This window comes from Acomys minous (assembly GCF_964271855.1).
Source record: "Acomys minous genome assembly, chromosome: 17".
Lineage (NCBI taxonomy): Eukaryota > Metazoa > Chordata > Mammalia > Rodentia > Muridae > Acomys > Acomys minous.
Window position 1 is genome coordinate 27039630 of NC_140500.1, and position 20685 is coordinate 27060314.

General features: G+C 41.9%; 1 protein-coding gene and 1 pseudogene across 3 annotated transcripts in view; both read left to right on the top strand.

Moving 5' to 3' along the window:
- ANKRD30A (ankyrin repeat domain 30A) overlaps window positions 1-20685 on the top strand; it is a 72562-nt gene that overhangs the window by 41187 nt on the left and 10690 nt on the right. For both annotated transcript variants that reach the window (XM_084766520.1, XM_084766521.1), the window contains 8 exons: window positions 6109-6292; window positions 6966-7103; window positions 8174-9130; window positions 10038-10190; window positions 14097-14167; window positions 14487-14580; window positions 16260-16372; window positions 19284-19413. In XM_084766520.1, the coding sequence (XP_084622646.1) occupies window positions 6109-6292; window positions 6966-7103; window positions 8174-9130; window positions 10038-10190; window positions 14097-14167; window positions 14487-14580; window positions 16260-16372; window positions 19284-19413 (1840 nt within the window). The remainder of the gene's footprint in view (window positions 1-6108; window positions 6293-6965; window positions 7104-8173; window positions 9131-10037; window positions 10191-14096; window positions 14168-14486; window positions 14581-16259; window positions 16373-19283; window positions 19414-20685) is intronic.
- On the top strand, window positions 401-6097 carry LOC311588747 (U4/U6.U5 small nuclear ribonucleoprotein 27 kDa protein-like; annotated as a pseudogene). The gene is made up of 2 exons: window positions 401-459; window positions 1211-6097. The product of its transcript is annotated as a U4/U6.U5 small nuclear ribonucleoprotein 27 kDa protein-like (transcript).

The following is a 20685-nucleotide window of genomic DNA, read 5'->3' on the forward strand; positions in this document are numbered from 1 at the left end:
AGCACATGCTTTGGCATGCATGTGGAGGTGCTAACTTGGGAGAGTCGGTCTCCTTTTTATATATATGAGCATGCTCGTATCAAGCACATGCTTTGGCACGCATGTGGAAGTGCTAACTTGGGAGAGTCGGTCTCCTTTTTATATATATGAACATGCTCGTATCGAGCACATGCTTTGGCATGCATGTGGAGGTGCTAACTTAGGAGAGTCGGTCTCCTTTTTATATATATGAACATGCTCGTATCGAGCACATGCTTTGGCATGCATGTGGAGGTGCTAACTTAGGAGAGTCGGTCTCCTTTTTATATATATATGAGCATGCTCGTGTCAAGCACATGCTTTGGCACGCATGTGGAGGTGCTAACTTGGGAGAGTCGGTCTCCTTTTTATATACATGAACATGCTCGTATCGAGCACATGCTTTGGCACGCATGTGGAGGTGCTAACTTGGGAGAGTCGGTATCCTTCCACCCTGTGGATGCCAGAGACCCAACTCTAGTAGTTGGGCTTAGAGCAGGTGCTGGGCCATTTCCCACCATGATAGCTGAGCTTGAAAGGCGTGTTTCCACTGATTACACTGCAGAGACGTACTTGAGTTTTGGTCTTTGTTGACTTTTGTCATGGTGTTTTGCAAGAGAGAAAATGTTAGTCTTCTGAAATGTTAATTTGTTGTAAATAATATAGTGAATTTAACTGTGAGTTATTCTAAAATGTGAACAGATGTTCTTCCAAATCATTGTTTTAATGACTATATAAAGCATCTATAGGAAACCTCAGTATTTACTGATCAAATAACTTTAAAATTTTTTTTATATTAGAATACTGGTGTAAGTTGTTTTCTATGTAATTTTTTACTTTAAAAAAATTCCTCAGTAGCCGGGCGTGGTGGCACACGCCTTTAATCCCAGCGCTCGGGAGGCAGAGGCAGGCAGATCGCTGTGAGTTCAAGGCTGGCCTGAACTACAAAGTGAGCCCAGGACAGCCAAGGCTAACACAGAGAGACCCTATCTCGAAAAACGAAAACAAGGTGGAGTTGTTTCCAGGGCAGGCAGAAAAAGCCGAAGCTGCTCCCCGCGAAGGACCAGGTGGTCCTGGTCCACATCCTGGGATGGAGAAAGAAGGCTCCAAGAAAGGTCCAGGAACCCAGAGAGAGATCGCAGAAGGAGCTGCTCAAGATCCCCACACACTTCAGGTCTCCAAGATGACATAGATCCACGTCTCCCCCACCCCTTCCCCCACCCCCTGCACCCCCCTACCCCCATCCCTACACCTCCTGCGCTCTCGACCGAAAGAGAGAAGAGGAAAAGAAAGAAACTAAAGAAATAAAGAGCAAAGAATGTCAGATTACTGAGGAAGATTTGGAGGGTAAAACAGAGGAAGAAATAGAAATGATGAAGTTAATGGGATTTGCCTCTTTTGACTCCACAAAAGGCAAGAAGGTAGATGGCTCTGCAAATGCCTGTGCCATAAACGTGTCCCAGAAGAGGAAGTGCATACAGGCAGTACACGAATCAAAGAGGTGCATTCAACAGACCGCTGGATTTTATTGCATGAGACTTGAGGTGTTGGAAGGAGGATTTTCCCCCTCATCTGAGTCAGAAAGTATTTTATATTTTGTATTTAATACACAGCAAAACAGGATCTTGGTTCTTCCTTTGTACAAAGTAAGAAAGTCGTATTTATGACACCCAGTTTACCTACTTTCCTCAGGAGGAAGGTAAACACTTTAAGGCCACGTCCCTAGGGTCCCTGGGGTCCCTGGGGTGGCTGCCAGCCTGTTTGTCTGTCCTTGTTCCTTAGAACCTGGGTGTGCTTTCCTCTCAGGTACTTGCTAGATATGCTTTAAAATGGAAGGTAACTTAGATACTTTTCCCTAATAAAACAGTATTTCTACCCGAAAACAAAAAAGAAAAATTCCTCAGTATATAATGTGGACACAAGCTCACTACACAACATCATGATTTCTATATAATACTTATGTAGAAATTACAGAGAGAGACAAGGAGAAAGAATGTATCACTGTGTGTCATGAGGACTGTTTAATTGGTAGTTTGGTAGTTTTTACTGAATTAAGTATGTCAGTCTATGAGCATGGGGGGGGGGCACGTTCTTTCTACTTTCTAGCATCTTCACTGTAGATGCCTTTCTCCTTTAGACTACTTTTATTCCTAAATTGCATTGTGCTGTTTCATCTTATTTTTGAGCTGTTGCGAGTAGGAGTTTTCCGCCGGTTTCTTTCTCAGGAAGTTTGTTACTGGTCTGTAGACACCTGCTGGCTTTTATATGTTGACTATCATATATAGCTTCCTTGCTCAAGATGTGTATCAGGAATAGGGTTGTCATGCTGAGCTTGTCCTTCAGCTACCCCAACCCTGCTGCCTTCCCAGGACCAGCAACTAGCACAGTGACGTTCAGATCCTGCCCTCCTCCTCCCGTGACTACTCCAGACCCTTGTAATCTCCCCAAGACACTGCTACACAAATTGCTAATAAGGGCCTTCGCTTCTCTCACAGCCCCCCTAAGCCCCTGTCACCTTCCCAGGTACCCCCTCCTGCCACACAAGGTGCCACCCCAACCACTCAGCCTTCCCAGAACCCCCTCCATATGTTTCCAGAAGGAGCCTTCCTTCCTCCTCTCTGGGTATCACAGCCCCACTGCCACCCCAGGACCTATGCCACACACATTACCATTAAGGGGACTCTTTTATCCTCTCTTGGCCTATCTCAAACTCCTGCGCCCTTCCAGGACTCGTCCATATGTGCTGCCAGGAAGGGCCACCTTCCTCCCAGCCCTGCTGACTTCCAAGGACCCCTGCCTTATTCAGCTGCCAGTAAGGCCTGCTCTCCCCTCGGGGGCATCCCAGCCGCATCTCCCAGGACTCCAGTCACAGTCCTGGAGTTACAGACGGAAGAGTCCTAATGTGCTTTTCAGTTTTCACCATCTCCTAACTTTTGTTTTCCAAACCCACTAGTTCTTAGGTTCCTACCACTTACTTTGCAGACTTTACCGTTTATTTTGTAGATTGGCCCCCAACCTTCCATGCCTGGGCATTCTATCTCTATCATCTAAAGATCTACCTGTACGTCCTGCTCACTCTGCAGGAAGATGGCCAGCTGTGCCCTCTGGCACGCAGAGCTGGCCATCCCAGGACTCCTGTGCAGCTCGTGCTTACACACAGAGTCCCCTCTTGTCCTGCTCTTCAGCACCCCATCTCTGCCATCCGAGCCTGAGTGCCTGCTTCTCCAGATGCAAAGCCCTTACCTCCTCTTTGTCTGCTGTTCTAATTTTACCGTCTGAAGACCTGTGAGGAGCATCTTTTCCCGCCACAGAAAATGGTTTCCCCCTAGCATCTTGCTTAAGAGCCCTCATCCCTGGCATCTTGCTTAAGGTACCTCATACCTTACTTAATTCTGTCACCATGATGTGTGCTGATCACCCTCCAAGATGAGAGACAGCCCTGCCCACTGGAATCAAACCACTGCACACCCGAGTCCTCCCGGAGCCTCCGCCAACTCCCCACATCTGCTACCCCAGCCATCATGACCCTGCTGTCTCACTCAGCACCTACATGGAACACCCTCCCACTGGCCAAGAGCCCACAACCACTTGGGCCTTCAAAACCCAGTTCTGCTGGCCTCAAGATCCACTACAGAATGCCCACTTACTTCCCAGATCAGAGAACACATACTCCTTATTTTCTACTCCATTTAATTCAAGTGTCAGGTCCAGATTTGTGTTAAGGTTCTTGAACCATTTGGAATTGAGTTTTGGGTAGGGTGAGAAGGATCTAGTGGTTTTTTACATGTAGGTATCCAATTTGGACCCCCCCCCCCCAGCATTTGTTGACGATGCAGTTATTTCTCCACTGTGACTTTTTGACATTTCTGTAAAGAGTTATGTGCTTGTAGGAGTATGGGCTTTGTCTCTGGGTCCTCGTTTCTATGCCACTGTTCAGTGTCTCTGCCTACTGCGGGGTAGTGTGGCTTGAAAGCGAGAAAGGTGCTACCTCCAGGATTGTTTTTAGTATTGAGTGCATTGAGGGGATATGAAAACACATGGGTGGTAAGGTGTTTTCAGTTTCTGTGAATTGCACTGGAACGTGGAGAGGCTGTAATGAGTCTTTAGATGTGTCTGGTAGGATGGCCATTTTCCAGTATTAATCCACCGATTCCTGTGCAGAGGTGGTCTTTCCACTGTCTGGTATCTTTTGAGTTTTGTCCTTCAAGGTCTTCGTTATGCAAATCCACTGCTTTTGTGGTGAGATTTAGGCTGAGTTTTTGTTTAGACTATTGTGGATGGGACTGTTTCCCTGACTTCTTTCTTGGCATGTTTGTCATTGTTGTATAAGAAAGGGGCTGGGTTCTGTGTATTAATTTTGCATCTTGCTACTTTGATGAACATGTTTATAAGTTGTAGGAGCTTCTTGGTGCAGTGTTTAGAGTCTTATGTTGAGAACGTTAGCTGTAAATTCTTCCTTTGCCATTCTTTCCCCATCTTCCTCCATAGTTAGTTGTTTTAGCTGAGACTTCAAGCTCTGTATTGTGTCCGTGTGGAAGATGGACATCTTTGCCTTCTTCCTTATTTTAGCGGAAAAGCTGCAGCTCTCTCTCTCTGTTTGGCATGCTAGTTGTGGGCCTGGTGTGCATTGCCTTTTTATGCTGAGTAATGATATCCTCTCTATTGCTAGATTCCCAGGACTTTTATTATGAAAGGATGTCAGAGCCTTTTCAAAGGCCAGTTCTGCAGGTAAAGAGATGAGCCTGTGGTGGGCTGCACTTACTGATTTGCATATGTTGAACCATCCCTAAATCTCTGGGATGAAGCCAACTTACTAGTGGGGGGGTGATCTTTTTTTATATGATTTTTATTTGATTTGCCTATCTTAAGGAGAATTTTGCATCTGTATTCATCAGATAGATTGATGTATACGTTTTCTTTTTTGTTGTTGTTTCTTTACCTGATTTAGGTATCAGTATAGTGCTAGCCTTATAAAAAGAATTTAGAAGCATCTTTCCTTTTCTGTTTTATGGAATTGGTGGAGGAGTGTCAGTTTTCGTTTTTTAAGCTGTTGTAGAGTTCTGCAGTGGATTCATCTGGACCTGAGTTTTATTGCTGTTTCACTCTCATTGCATACAGTGGATCTGTTTACATTTTAAAATCTCTTTTTGTTTTAACTTTGGTATATCACATACATTATGAAATTCATCCATTTCTTTTTTTACTTTCCAATTGATGCAATAAAGATTTTGCAAATATATCCTTATGACTCTCAGGATTTCTTTGGTGTCTGTTGTAAAGTATCCATTTTGTCTCTAAATTTATTAATTTGGGTTTTTTTTTTCTCTTTCTGTTAACTTGGCTAAAGCTTTGATGTATGTGTTACACAGATCATTGGAAGGTGCCATCTTAAACTGCAAGTGCTTTAGGAGGCCTGAAATGTTTCATAAAGATAAAATTCTACTCCTGATGCATGGTGTAAACTTTGTAACTAATATCTTTTAAGTGGTTAGCTAACTTTTAAGTTGTCTATTTTGATTAGAGAGTAAATAAAACTGTGTACAAATATAATTTCCTTTTTTAAATTCTGCTTAAATTTATTTATGAGTATGAGAGTTTTGTTCACATGTATGTCTATGCACTGCATGTGTGCAGTGCCCACAGAGGCCAGAGAGGGGCATCAAATCTCCTAGAACTGTTGCTGTAGATGGTTGTGAGCCACCATATGGATGCTCAAAACTGAACTGGGGTCCTCTGGAAGATGAGCCAGGACTCTAACACTTCTCTATCTCTCTCCCCAGTGTCTCTATCCCTACAAAATATCCTTTTCAACTTGTAATTTTACTGAATGAATTCCTTTTCAATATTTACCAAACTTCTAGAGACTTGCTAATTAAAATTTTTATTCATCCTTATTATCATCAAAAGCATATGGGCTTTAGAAGGTATTAAAGTGAGAAATTAAACTCATAAGTCATGAAAAGGAAAAATTATTTAACAACAGAGAGATTTTATTAGGTAGTACATCACCATCCTGAGGTCCAGGTCACAAGCTGTATGTAACTTCTTTTATTAAGAAGTTAATTTCGAGATAAACACATTTAACTTCAGGTTTGCACTGAAACAAGAGGAAGAGAAGAGGAGAAGTGCAGATCAGCTCTCTGAGAAAACTCTGGAGCAGCTTAGAAGGAAAGATGAGCAGTATCAGAGTGAGGTGGAAGCAAAGCAGCAGCTTGAAGTCTCTCTCAGAACCCTGGATGTGGAGTTGAAGACAGTAAGAAATCATCTGAACCAGGTACATTAACCTCTGGGGAAAATTTTTTATTGCTACTTTATTTGTTGTACTTTTAATGCCATTTTAATTATATGTGCATATTTATACGCACATATCTCCATGATCCATTAATGAAGATACCTGTCAGTTTTATTATTATGCAAACGCCCTGAGCAAGTCAGACAGCGGCCTCATCCCTAGTTGATGCTATTGTGTGGGGCTGCCAGGATACATACTGTCCATTGTTGACTGATGGCACCTCGTGCTAACAATAAATTTTAACATGGGTAGCTGAAATTATTTATTGTGACTCTTGAAAACAGGTGAGTCTCACAAAGCCTTTCTGAGTGAAGTAAAAGAAGAAAAATTTGATCTGGAAAATAAAGTTAGTTTAGCCCTCTTTTAAAAATACAGGCTAATTGACTTTGAAACTGTTAAAACTAGTTATAAATGTTTATAACAAACTGTAGTTTACAGTGCCTTTCCCACCTGTAAGAAGCGGTTTTGCTTTTTAAGCCATTTAGCTATAATGTGCAGCACAGGTTTGAGTGTCGTATGTGGGCTAGAGCTCCTCACGTCCTCATCGGCTGTTTCCAGTTTGCTTTTAATGTTTCCGTCTTAAATAAGCGGTGGGGTACCCTGTCCGCAGCAGGCACAAGCATATGAGACTGAGGGCTTCGGGACTGTTCTCTAGGTTTTAGAGGAACGAGATGAGGTCCAGCGGCAGCTGTCCCGGGAACAGAGTGCCAGACTGCGGCAAGATGGAATTCTTGCACATCACCTCTGCAAACAAAAGGAGATAGAAGCGGCACAGAAGAGAATGACTTCGGAGGTATTTTCTTTAGTTTTCAAAAGATGTGTCTATTTACATACTTCAGAACCAGCCATAGTCATCTTAGAAGATGTAGAAAAATTTTGACCCGTATGTGTGCACATAATATACCTGTTGCAGGAGTAGGAGGCAAAAGAAAGCACGCTTTGGTGCAGGAGACTAGCCGCAGGGTAGGGGCCTGGGGCATCCTGCGTCTTGTTACAGTTTTAATCTCCTTTCAGGATGGTGGCGACTGGGTTACTCATGTGCACAAACATGCTTATTTGCATAGTGCTTTTTTTTTTTTTTAACATTTATCAATAAATGTAGTTCCTATGGCAGACTACAAAAAATGTTAGAAAAACTTTCTGGAAAAAAAGAATTAAAAGAACTTTGGGAAATTTCTTCTGTCCCAATGAAAGAACTAAGGCTCTTATTATGGGCCAACTATTTACATTAGATATTAAAGTGTAAACATAACTTTTTATGAATGTGTGTGGTGTGTGTATGTTCTTATCTGCTTGGGAGCATTGTGTGTGCATATATATAGAGAGGGGGGGGGGCTGACGGTGTCTTTTTGGCTACTCCACTTCAGGTATTGATGCAGGGACTCTCTCTGAACCTACCTGGCTAGTTCCCTTAGTCAGCTTGCCCCAGAGTTCTCCCATCTCTGCTTCCCAAGTGCCAGGATTGCAGTGGGCTGCCATATGCTCCAGCCCTTACATGGATGCTGGGAACTGTACTCTAGTCCTCACTTGCACTAAGCTTTCTCCTAATGTGAAATATGAACAAATTTAGTAATCTTGGACTTTGTGCCTTAGGCATTTGTAACTCAGAGAAAGGCTTTTCCAGTGCTGTTTCTTAGAAAGTATTTCTCTCAATTTCTTTTCTCTCAATTGTTCTTTAATTACATTTACAAACTTTTGGACATCTGTACCTCTAAATGCTCAAAAATTAGATTTTTTTTCCAGTTGCATATATGTATTTCAGCTCTTAGATTGTAGAATTGCACATGCCGTTCCCATATTCCATAAGAAACTGTGCCGTGTCATTCCATGGAGTGCTAGCTGAACGTCTCTTTCCTTACTTAGGTTTCTGTTAGTCACGAAAAGGAAAAAGACCTATTGCATAAAAATCAGAGGCTGCAGGATGAAGTTGCCATGTTAAAACTGGAAATGGACACAATAAAGAACCATAACCAGGAGAAGGAAAAGCAGTACCTTGCGGACATTAGGACTGCAGATGAAAAGAATGACAAGCTTCAGAGGATGATCAGGCTCAATGAAGAGACATTTACAAAAACAGTGTCCCAGTGCAACGCGCAGCTTAACGCTCTTCAGACTGAGAACGCAGCGCTCAGTTCTAAGCTGGAGAGTGAGAAACAAGATAAGGAGCGACTGGAGACAGACGTGGAGTCACTGCGGTCCAGACTAGCTGCGGCTGCGCGCGACCACGCCGAGATCCAGACATCCAAAAGAGACCTGGAAGCTGCTTTCCAGAGAGCAAGAGACGAGTGGTTTCGTTTGAAAGACAAGATGAATTTTGATGCGTCCAACCTCAGAGATAACAACGAGATTCTCTCCCAGCAACTTTCTAAAACTGAAAGGAAATTGAATAGCCTGGAAATTGAGTTTCACCACACAAAAGATGCGCTCAGAGAAAAGACTTTGGTGTTGAAGCGTGTACAGAGAGACCTCAGCCAGACACAGTGCCAGATGAAAGAGATGGAGCACATGTACCAAGACGAGCAAGGGAAGGTGACCAAGTACATGGGGAAGCAAGAGTCCATAGAGGAGAGGCTGGCTCAGCTGCAGAGTGAAAACATGCTGCTTCGGCAGCAGTTAGACGATGCCTCCAACAAAGCTGAGAGCAAAGACAAGACCATAGTTAGCATCCAGGACCAGTTCCATGATACGCTGAACAGATTCCAAGCCGAGAGTCGGAGGCAGAATCTGACACTAGAGGACAGAAACAAGGAGCTGATCAGTGAGTGCAGTCATTTGAGAGAAAGGGTGTCTCAGCACGAGAATGAGAAGGCAGAAAGAGAAGTAAGTACGGAGAAGAAAAGTGTATCTTATCATACATGGATGTCTGTGTGCCATGTGCTTGCTGAGGTCGGCTGAGGGCACCAGACCCCTGGGCATGGGAGTTACAGATGGTCATGAACGGCCGTGTGGGTGCCAGGCTTCACACCCAGGTTCTCTGGAAAAGCTGCCAGTGCTCTTAACCCCTGAGCCACCTCTCCAACCCCAAGAAAGGGAAATATTTTTAAAACATCCCAAAGGGAAGTTCAAAATACTGGTCGTTAGTACTAAGTGTTGAACCTAGCTGAATATAAAAATGCATTGGCTCTGCCCAAAGCTGGGTAGAGTCCTCTGGTGCTTGTCAAAGGCTGATGACCGGAAGACCAGGCCCAGAAACACAAAGGCCCCATGACCGTACTTGTAGTAGAGAATCTTTAAAAGCTCATTTCTTAAAAGCTCCAACGTTCCCAGAGATGAGAGTGAGAAGAGGGAGGCGTCTGGGAGGCCATGGTCACAGGGTGCTCAGTTACAGTTCAGAGCAGGAAACCCGGAGCTACCAAACAATAACGTACTGTATATTTCAAACATCTAGAAAGGATTTCACCATAAAGAAATGATCAGTGTTTGAAGCCATAACTGTGTCTAACTTGATCTAAACCATAGATAATGTGTACATGTATCAAAGCATTATGTGGTGCCTTGCTAATATGTACAGTTTTATGTTTTTACATGTCAGTTAAAAGATGAAATTTTAGAACATGGGTAAGTTAAAATGTATAACAAAGTTTCTCATTGTAGAATTTAATCCCCACCAGCCTCACTGACACACACTGCTTCATGCAGTGGTATTCTTCAGCGCGTGTGGAAGAGCTAAATGGTTTTCTTATGTGTTGTAACATGCTTTATAAAAGTCAGTAACATTTCTTATCAGGTAGCTCTGAGGCAACTCCAGCAAGAGCTGGCCGACACCCTAAAGAAGCAGGCCATGTCGGAGGCCTCCCTGGAGGTTTCCTCCCGCTACCGCACCAGTCTAGAAGACGAGGCACGGGAGTTAAAGAAGAAACTAGGTCAGCTCAGAAGTCAGGTACGCATGCACTGACGTCAACAGCTCGGGCACAGCTTGTCAATATTACAGTTTTCAGATGATTTCAGTACACTGCTTTTTTTTATATCTTTATTGCGATTTGCCATTACCTTTATAATGGACTTCTTAAACTCCAGTTTTATTCTACCATTTTATTCTTTGACTTTAAAAAATATATTTATTCTTGTGAGGGGATATACCAACCATGCTGCTTCATTCCAGTGGAGGTCAGAGGCCAACTTGTGGGGGTCTGTCCTCTCTTTCTATCATGTGACCTATAGAGATCTAACTCACCTCATCAGGCTTGGCCACAGTTGCCTTCAGACCCCAAAAGCCATCTTCTTTTTTTCTTTTCTTTCTTTTCTTTCCTTCTTTTCTTTCTTTTTTTCTTTTCTTTGTTGTTGTTGTTGTTCAAGACAGGGTTTCTCTGCGTAGCCTTGACTGTCCTGGATTTGCTTTGTAGACCAGGCTGGCCTCGAACTCACAAAGATCCACCTGCCCCTGCCTCTGCCTCCCAAGTGCTGGGATTAAAGGCGTGCGCCACCACCACCCAACTTTCTTTTTTTTTGTTATACTTTCATATGTCTTTCTCTAAAATATTTATCCTTGGGCAAATTGAGAACTATATATCATTCCCCAGAGATATTTCTATTACAGTTGAGGCAAATTAGGTTAAACCAGAGATGCTGTCTATGGAAAGTTCCAGAAAGTTGGGATACTTCTTACCCTCACTTTTGTGAGTGGATACAGCATCTTTGAAGCTTATTTAATGATTTTCAAGATAATTTGTACATAAAGGCTGTGTATGTTGCCCAGAAATACAGATGTTATCCAGATGTGGTAGCACACCTGTAATGTCAGCTACTTGGGAGCCTGAGGCAGGAGTTAGAGGCCAGCCTGAAAAACTTTTCAGAGGGCCTAGGATATGCTCAGGCACATTGCTTGCTCTAAATGTATGAGTCCTTATGCTCAATCCCTTGTTCTGGAAACAAACAAAAACCAAATGTTTCAGGGTAATTTAAAACCTGTCTCCAAAGCGAGGCATTACTTTGATTTAGAAATATACCTGCCTGGAAATATTCAGGTCATCTATAGCATTCCTATCTAAAACAGAATGAAAAACAGTATCTAGATTCTGCCATCTGTGTGTGTGTATGTGTTTTAGAATCTCTATAGCTCAAGCGGTCTAGAAGTGACTGCGAAAAGCAAGCTGTCCTCCAGTTTGTAGCCATCCCCCTGCGTGGTGGTGCCTCTTCCTCTCAAGTGCTGGGTTTATAAGCATATCCCGGTACACTGGCTTGCAAACTGTAACAGTGCTATTGAGCTATAGTGAACATACTGCAGAGCTCCAGCTCCCATTCAGAGTAAGACCTGAGCGTCACAGCGCAGTCATCAGCACAGCCAGCTGTGAGTCTCACGGTTGTCACCGTAGTCCTCCCATCTCCCCTGGATGTACCAGTCTGTTTGTGTCCGAGCATTTTATATCACCCAATATTGAACGGCTGTGTTCTCTCAGCATGGCGGTGCCAGTTCTCGCATCTTCCTGTTGCTGTACTATGCTGTTGCTGTACTATGCTGTTGCTTTACTCCCTTCACCAGTGGGCAGGTGTTAGGTGGCTTTACTTCCTGGCTGTTGTTAATACTGCTGTGGACTCATTTACAGGGTAATTGACCATTTATTATGCTTCCAGTTCCCTGAGGTGGGGTTTATCACCTTAGTTACCTCGGCCCACGGCGCCACCAGTAAGCCTTCACGCATGCCACTTTTTTAAGGTTTGTTTTGTTTTTCAAGGCAGGGTTTCTCTGTGTAGCCTTGGCGCTACTGGACTGGCTTTGTAGACCAGGCTGGCCTTGAACTCACAGAGATCCACCTGCCTCTGCCTCCTGCATGCTTGGATTAAAGGCGTGCACCACCACTGCCTGGCTCGTAAAGCATTTTAGTCTTCTTGGTTTTTATTTATTTTTCCTCATTTATTCAAAACAGTTTGCCTTTTTATGAAGCATTCCATAACTTCTCTAACTCAATTGACTTCACTCTCAATATCCTGATTTTTCCATTACTTTGCATTGGTTTTCACTTCTTTGGTTGTCATTTGTATGAAAAGTAATTTTATTGGGATATAAACTTACTTACAGAGTAAATGATGTTTGGTATGTATATACTCAAATAGATTGAAAATGTTTTGCTTAATAATCATTAGAATAAAATTAGATACTTTGTACCATACCAGTAGTTGCTTCTTTCCAGGCCTCACGGTGATAAGACTTTAAAAAAAAAATGGTCTCATGTATTCTAGGATGGCTTTGAACTTCTGATCCTCCTGCCTTTACCTTCCAAATGCTACAGTTACAGACAAATGCTAACATGCCTGGTTTATGTATTGCTGAGGCTTGAACCCAGGGATTCATGTGTGCCAGGCGAGCACTGTACCAGCTGAGGTATATACACGGCCTCTACAGTAAGGCTCTTGTTCTAAGCGTATTTTAAGGAATTGCATGTGAAGTGCAAGTACACAATCTAGAAGAGGAAACATATTCTATCGAACATTTATTTCCTCACTGTGAGAAAACACTGTGTTTATCTTCTTTCATTATGTACCCAGAGTTAGGATATCTAAGTATGTAGAAGTTGACCAACTGCGAAGCTCTTTCTATAACTTTTTTGATATTCTGTACTGCAAAACCCTCATGTACCATTTAGGAACCTTAAGTTCTCAACAGAAACCCATATCATCGGCCTCTGGTTGTCAGGCCATGTCCTGCTTGTTCCAAGAAACGCTGTTTGCTGCACTGCATGCTCCTTGCCAGCACAGCAGTATGGAGAAGAAAGAGGCTGACAAGTACTCACATGGACAGAGCTACTGGTGGCTAGGGAGTCCCAGGAAGTAGTAGAGATATGGTACGGACTTCAGTCTCCCCATTTCCTGCCACATTCAGTTGCATTAGTTGATAGAGTTTGCATAGAGGTTGCTATAGCACCCACCAAAAATCTCACTCACTGTCATGAATGCTTCAAAGTATATTATTTATATTCCCTAATTAATCTTCTCAGTAGTCCATTGATATAGGTCGGATTATTTCCATTTCACAGATGAAGAAACTAAGATACAGAAAGTTTATTTGCTTAGAATCTGTACATGTAGCGACTGTTGACGAGGGGGTTTGGACCCAGGCATTCTGGCTTCTGTGTGGATATGCCTCCACTGAAACTGTTTTGTAAGACAACCAGCTGTCATTAAAATATCATGTTCATCATACATGGCAGAGCTGTGGTAATTTATAGGTATGTAGATACATAACACATGTGCATTAAGTAGTTTTTTAAAAATCACAGTTGACAAAATGATGGTTGGAATACAGAAATATAAATGCTTACTAAAAGAAATTCCTGCCAGGCCGTGGTAGCACATACCTTTAATCCTAGTCCTTGGGAGGCAGAGGCAGATGGATCTCTGAATTTAAGGCCAGACTGGTCTACAGAGCAAGTTCTATGACAACCAGGGCCCTGTCTCAGAAGAAAAAAAGGAAAGAGGAAGGAAGGAAGGAAGGAAGGAAGGAAGGAAGGAAAAGCCTCTCTTCTTGGTTTTACCAGGGTTGTCAGCTTGTATGTCTGGTAGGATACAGTTGACGACTTTCCTCCATGTTGGCTGCGCTAGCCGGGCTGTGACTTACGGGGCTGTCAGTCACAGGGCAGGCGTCAGCAAATGCTCCTGTAAAGAGGTAGGTAATGTTTTAGTGTCTGAGAGCACAACATCCCTGTTGCAACATCTCAGTTAAATTTGCCTTCACTGCGGAGAAGCACATGCGAGCAGATCAGGGACACCTTGTGTTCCTGGGAAACAAGAATCAGGTGTGCAGCTTTTAGAATAGCTTATTAGTAAAGGTTTGTTTTATTCTTTATTCCAGCTGCAGGAAGCTCAGGATCAACACAGAGAGGCTGTCCAGCATGCTGAGAAGATGCAAGAACACCTGCAAAGGTACAGTTTAAATAATGGGAGTCCAGTGTTTGTAAAGCAAATATATGTCAGTTACAATAGCAGTCTCTCCGAAACAGGGCAGAGTTTGACCTGTGTGTTTCTTGAAGCTCAGACCTTTGAGCAGGGATGCAGTTAGGGGCGTAGCCTGTGCAGGAGAATCTGGGTGTGATTCCTGATCCACAGAGCACAGCTAGAGACATTATAGTTACCAAATCATCGGCCTTTAAAATTTTATGGAGTGACTCGGTTAATTTTCAGAAATGATGTGATATTTTAAAAATTGCGCTGTAAATATAATTATTTTAAAATATAATTTTAGCCTTGAACTTGAAAATTCTGAGTTCAAAGTTACAATAAAAAAGCAATCAGAAGAAATTGAGCAACTTCAGGAAAACCTGTCAAGTGTGAATTTGGTAAGTGGACCTCTTTCTGGATTCTTTCATGATGAGAGGGAGGGAGAGTCTCCCCTACAGTTGTACTGTGGGGACACAGTGGGATGTGCACAAAGTCTCAGTATTGTGTTCTTTTCACACCACTTGATCCTCATAGCACACGTCCTCTCTGTAGAGAAGTTGGCTGCATTCCTAAGTCAGTGATTTAAGCGCTATCATTTCAATAATCTGATGCATGTACATACCACATCTTGTTTACGGTCTACCCGATGGTGGGCTTGTGCAGTCAGAGTTGTTCTCACTGGGTAAGCACCAAAGCTCACTGTGGTCCATCCCAAGGGCACATTACCAGGCAGTCGAGAATACATATGGTGATTATTCTTCCCTGTGGCCCACAAACCACTGAACAGTAGTTTTTCATCTAGATTTTATATAAACTATCCAATTTTATAAACATATTTTTCCTAACATGATAATATGTTGATAAGGAATCTTTAGTAAATGAAACTGTTGGAAGATGTCCTGCTATATAGGAATATTAAAGGAAAGTGTTAAGAAGACAAATGATGTAAATCAGGCACAGTGGCACACACCTGTAATCCCAGCACCCAGGGAGGCAGAGGCAGGTGGATCTCTGATTTCCAGGCCAGCCTGGTCTATAAAGCGAGCCCAGAACAGCCAAGTCTACAGAGAGAAACCCTGTCTTGAAAAAATAATTTAAAAAAAAAAATTACATTTACATTTTGTGGTTTGGTTTGGGTTTTTTTGTTTTGTTTTGTTTTGTTTTATTGAGACAGGATCTCACTATGTAGCTCTGGCTGTCCTGGAACTCACTGTGTAAACCAGACTACTTTGAACTCAAAAGGATCCATCTACTTCTGCCTCCCAAATACTAAAATTAAAGGCCTGTGCACTGTGCCTGGCTTACATTTTCTATATTTTCTTTGATCGAAGGAGAGACATGCACGAGCCACATTGTGGGTTTAGAGGTCAGAAAACACCTTAGGGGAGGTGGTTGTCTCCTTCCCTCATATGGGTTCTAGGGATCAGACTCAATTTGTCAGACTAGCAAGCACCTTTACCCACTGGGCCACCTCGCTGCCCCTGAGCATGTTTTTTAGCAGTGCTTCAAACCTATTAAGCTTATTCCAAAATGATGAAAGATTTTCTGTAGCATTCTAAGGAAATAAGAAGAATTAAGAATATGCAATATTTTGAAGTCTTCTCTGTGAATTAAAAGGTTAATAAGGAGCCAGGCACTAAGGTTTATACCTGTAGTCCCCGCATTTAGGAAACTGAAGGTAGAGGATTGCTGAAAGTTCAGGGCCGCTTGGGCTGCGTAGTCAGTTCCAAGCCAACCTGGAGTGACAGTTGATCTTTCTGAAAAACTTAAAACAGAAACAAACAAACAAAGCCTAAGTGCTGGCATGATGGACCAGACAGATCAGAGCTCCCGCCACCAAGCCTGGCCTAAGTTGATCCCTGGAACATCTGTGGTAAAAGGAGAGCACTAACTCCTGAAAGCAGACCTCTGATACATGCATGCACATGCACATGTACACACACAGGCACACCCTCATACACGGGCGTGCACGTGGGCACACACACACACACACAAAGCACCCCAAAGAGTCACAAGAGAAATAATTTTTTAATAAAGTAAAAATAAAAATTATTTTCTTTAAAAATCATTTTCAAAGTCTGAAGAGGATAAAGAAAAACTGAGGAAACTTACTGAGTTGAAAGAATCTCTGGAATATACTTTGGATCAAGAACAGAAGAAAAATGATACGTTAGAAAAAGAACTCATAGAGTAAGTTTTTAATATTTCAGTCTTCTCAGCTGTTCTTAATTTTGCTAAAACTTAAATACAAATTCATTTCTATCTGCATTTTCATAATCAAATTACTTTTTAAAATTTACTTCAAAAACTTATAAGACTAGACTATTTTTGATTGCTAAACTATATTTACTCCTTAATGCTTTTTAAGACAACAACAATACCTTTGGCATATGATGTCAACTGAACTCTTCATCAGCTTTTAAGCACAGTTTTTGAACCACTTTTGATCTTTTTCGTTCATTTGTAGTGTCTTTTCCTTCGCCATTTAGGCATTTTGATATCTTAAAAAACCTATTTGTAGTTCTCTTTAACTATATCATAAATTATCCTTATAGAACATTTCTTTCTCTCTTTAATTACAAGATTTTTATCATGGAGATAAACTGTTGTTCCATAGCATTTCCTATGTGTATGTAAGGTTTACATGATATTGAACTTCTATTTAAAATTTTTTAAATAAGCACACACACAGAGTATATAGTCATCCCTTGGTCCTGGTACCAGAATCTGTCTGAAGGGTCCTCACTCCTGTTGACCAAATGGTAAAAAGCCATGAACAGAGGGCAGGGATTTGTTCAGTAAACTCATACTGGAAAAAATTATGGTATCCTGCAATCCAGGTACTGACAAGAGCATCACGAATATTTACAGAAGAATTGGGGGATGGGAGAGAAATATGCATGTCGTCAGATTAGAATCCAGTCAATCATTTCCTTAGGCCTTTGAGACTCTTGCCAGTAAACAGAAATAGGTTCAACTGCTGTCACAGTGTCTGTAGATAATGCCCGCTGGTCCTAGAATCCAGGGCTGGTTCAGTGAATCAGAAGTCACAAGGTGAGTTAGAGACATGGTCAGGTCTGAAAGGGAAGACGAATTCAGGTCCCTCAAGCTTGGAGTAATGGCTGGAGATTTCCAGGCCCCCCACCAGGGGCCTGGGGCAGCATACTGTAGAAGTTGGCATTTGACCGGCTTTTGATTATCTTGACTGTGAACATCTTTAAAATATCTTGTTACTCATATCTTTGTGTCTTTAGTGTTACAGAAGGACGATGACCAACTAGATGTAGGTAAATGACTAACATGTCTGCAGATTTGAGCAAGAATGCGATCCATATTGCAGGGTCTGAAAAGGGATTAAGAATAAAGGACAAACTTGTATCTGCCTTGAGTTTCCCACTGGCCTAAGTGAGGAGGCGGGGCTTAACTCTAAGTCTCTGCCGTGGTATCTATAGAAGAGTGGAATCTCGCGCACCCTGTAGATAGCAAAATCCATAGACTCCCGGGCCCTTAATGAAATAGTGTCTATGTATATTTAACCTCTTCCCAACCCCAATGTACTGTCCCTCCTCTCTAAATTACTCAAAACTCCAAACATAGTGTAAATGTTAATTAAGTAATTGTTAGGCTACAATGTTTAGGGAATAATAGCAAGGAAAAGGAATTGTATGTGCTCTGTGTAAATGCACTTTTTGCTTCTTCTTCACTATTTTCAGTGCAAAGTTAGTTGAATTCTTAGATATGGAACCCACAAGTACCAAGAGCTGACTGTGTCTGTCTCATGCTTACAAGCACATACATATGACTTAGATACAGTGACATGAGCAGTTGTATTTCTGTCACCAGTCTCCCGCCTCCCCGTCCCCTTATTGAGAACAGATTCCTTTCTAATACAATATGTCCTGATAACAGTTTCCCCTCCTTCTGCACCTTCCAGTTCCTGTCCGCCTCCCCTCCCTTTTTGTCCTTCATTAGAAAAGAACAGTGTCTAAGAGATAGCAACAAAACATAAGCTAAGATAAAAAACAAGTAAGATAAACCAAAGACTGCCACATCCTCGGACACAAGCTCGAGAAGGCACAAGATTCAGAGACCCATAAAAATACCAAACTGAAAGCTGTAACACTTATGCAGAGGATTTGGTGCAGGCCCTGTGTTTGCTGCTTCAGTCTCTCTGTAACCAGTCTTTTAAAGTGGAATATTTTCCAATGCTTGCAGCCCCCATCATGACTGCGGGAGAATGGGGCGTGCTAGAGGTGAACCGCAGGACCTTGTGTTCTGAGCTACATGTGCAGCAAGCCTTTGCTCTGTATGCGGTTTTGCGTCTTTTGGATTTTGCAGATATTCCTATCAAGACTTTTAGATTTCTTCTTCTCTCTTTAAGTCTTCATACACTATTTTCCTCTCTAAGTTTTCCTTTCCTAAGTTTTGTTTTGTTCCCCCTCCACTCAAACTGCAAAGACTTGTTTTTTCCTTTCCCTCTTTCTGCTTTGGATAATCTCCTTGATACTTTTCAGGCTCAGATGCTAAGCATTCACTCTCTGCTACAGCCTCAGGGCTGTGTGCTTGGCCTTGTGGAAGAGGGCCAGCTGGCGACAGAGTGCTCAGATGTCTTCTCCTTAGGTACTGATATCTGGGTTAGAGCCGACATGCAAGTGTTTTATGTTAATATATTAAAATGGATATAGTTACAGGTATTCTGTACTTGGTTACATTGTCAGCTCTACCTCCCATACATAGCACACATTTTTCTTCATATTATTTATCTGAGATTTTAACTGAATTATAGTGCTTTCAGATATTAGGTATACAAATGAAAGAGGCTCATAATTTACAAATTTATCTTTTTTGTTTTTGTTTTTTCAAGACAAGGTCTCTCTGTGTAGCTGTGGCTCTCCTGTAACTCACTCTGTAGACCAGGCTGGCCTTGAACTCACAGAGATCTGCCTTTTTCTGCCTCCTGAGTGCTGGGATTAAAGATGTATGCCACCATGCTCAGAAAATGTATCCTTTTATAATGATAGACTTATTATCTGTTTAAATAATTATAATATCTATTTCAATAATTAAATGTACTCTTTAAATTCTTCATTTACTTGTACAGATTTAAGGAACTCTTAAAGATGACTAAAAAGGAGTTAAGTGAACATGAAAACAGAGAACTTAATCTCCGTCAAGATATGAAAAACAGTCAACTTGAAATGGATGTTCCAGTTAATATGCTAATAAATAAGGTAATTTTTCATCTAAGTAATATAAGTCTCTGGATGCATTGAAGTTTTTATACTGTTTTATGGACTTAATGTCAATGAAAATTGTATTATTTTCTATTAGAAGGTCATACTGTTGATTCTTATGTCTTGAACCCAGGCTACAATCTATTATTATATGATCCTAAATCATGAGTAATAAGTCTTTTTTTATTTACTTGTTGGTAGCAGTTTTGTTGGGCTATAGTTAGCATATCCCATATTCTATTCCTAGAATTGTGTGATGCCTTCCACTTCAGAATATCTCTGCTACCCTAAAATAATGTATTTTATCTGTTATATGTCTCCCCTGCACAGCCTTAAGGATCCACCATATTGGCTTTGTCCTTACACCTGCAGCTCTGACATTCCGTGTCACTGCGGTCACAAAGGATGTGTTCTGGCTTCTTTGACTTAACACTGTGTTCGTGGTCCATCTGTGTTGTAGCAAGCATCCGTACACAGTGTTTTCTAGTTGCTCAGTGCGCCCTATTGTATGGTAGCGCGTACATTATGTTTATATCACTTACGGCTTCACTTTGGTTAGGTATTGCTGTGGACAAGTATAGCTTGCATCCGTTTTGCCTTGAGTCCTTAGGAACCACAGAGTTGTGTGGAAACTGCTAGACTTGAGCAGCTGCTACTGCAGTGTCCTCGCCAAAGTGGCTGCACTATGTAACCAGCACTGCTGGGCCGACAGTTTCTCCACAGCCTTTGGAACACTTGTTTTCCATAATTTTTCTTGGGAAAAAAAATGTTTCTAACCTAGTGATATGAAGCAGCACTTGGGTATGGCTTTCCTTTGCATTTTCTTGGAGTAGCATCGAACATGTGTTTTCATGTGATTATTAGCCATGTGTGTCTTCTCTGGAGAAACGTGTTTGAGTGCCTCTCTCGTGGATTATTTTTTTGAAGTTTTTGTTGTTGTAAGAATCCTTTATATATCTTAGATACAGACTCTTATAGATGTCCAAATACTGCTGTCTTGGCAGCTTGCATTTCTGATTCTGTGAGGGTGTCAAACAGATATGTTGATACAGTCCATTTAATCTATTTCTTTCCATTAATGTCATCTCTAAAATACTTGCCAAATCCAGTCACAAGGACTTAAACCTATTTTTTGCTGAGAAGTTTATGGTTTTACTATGTTCAGCTGTTACGCTTTGAGCTCGTTTTCCATAGCACGCTCCACTTGTCCAGCACCACTCTTGTTAGAAAGACACGGTTTCACCTGGTTCCTTATTGCACTTGTTGACA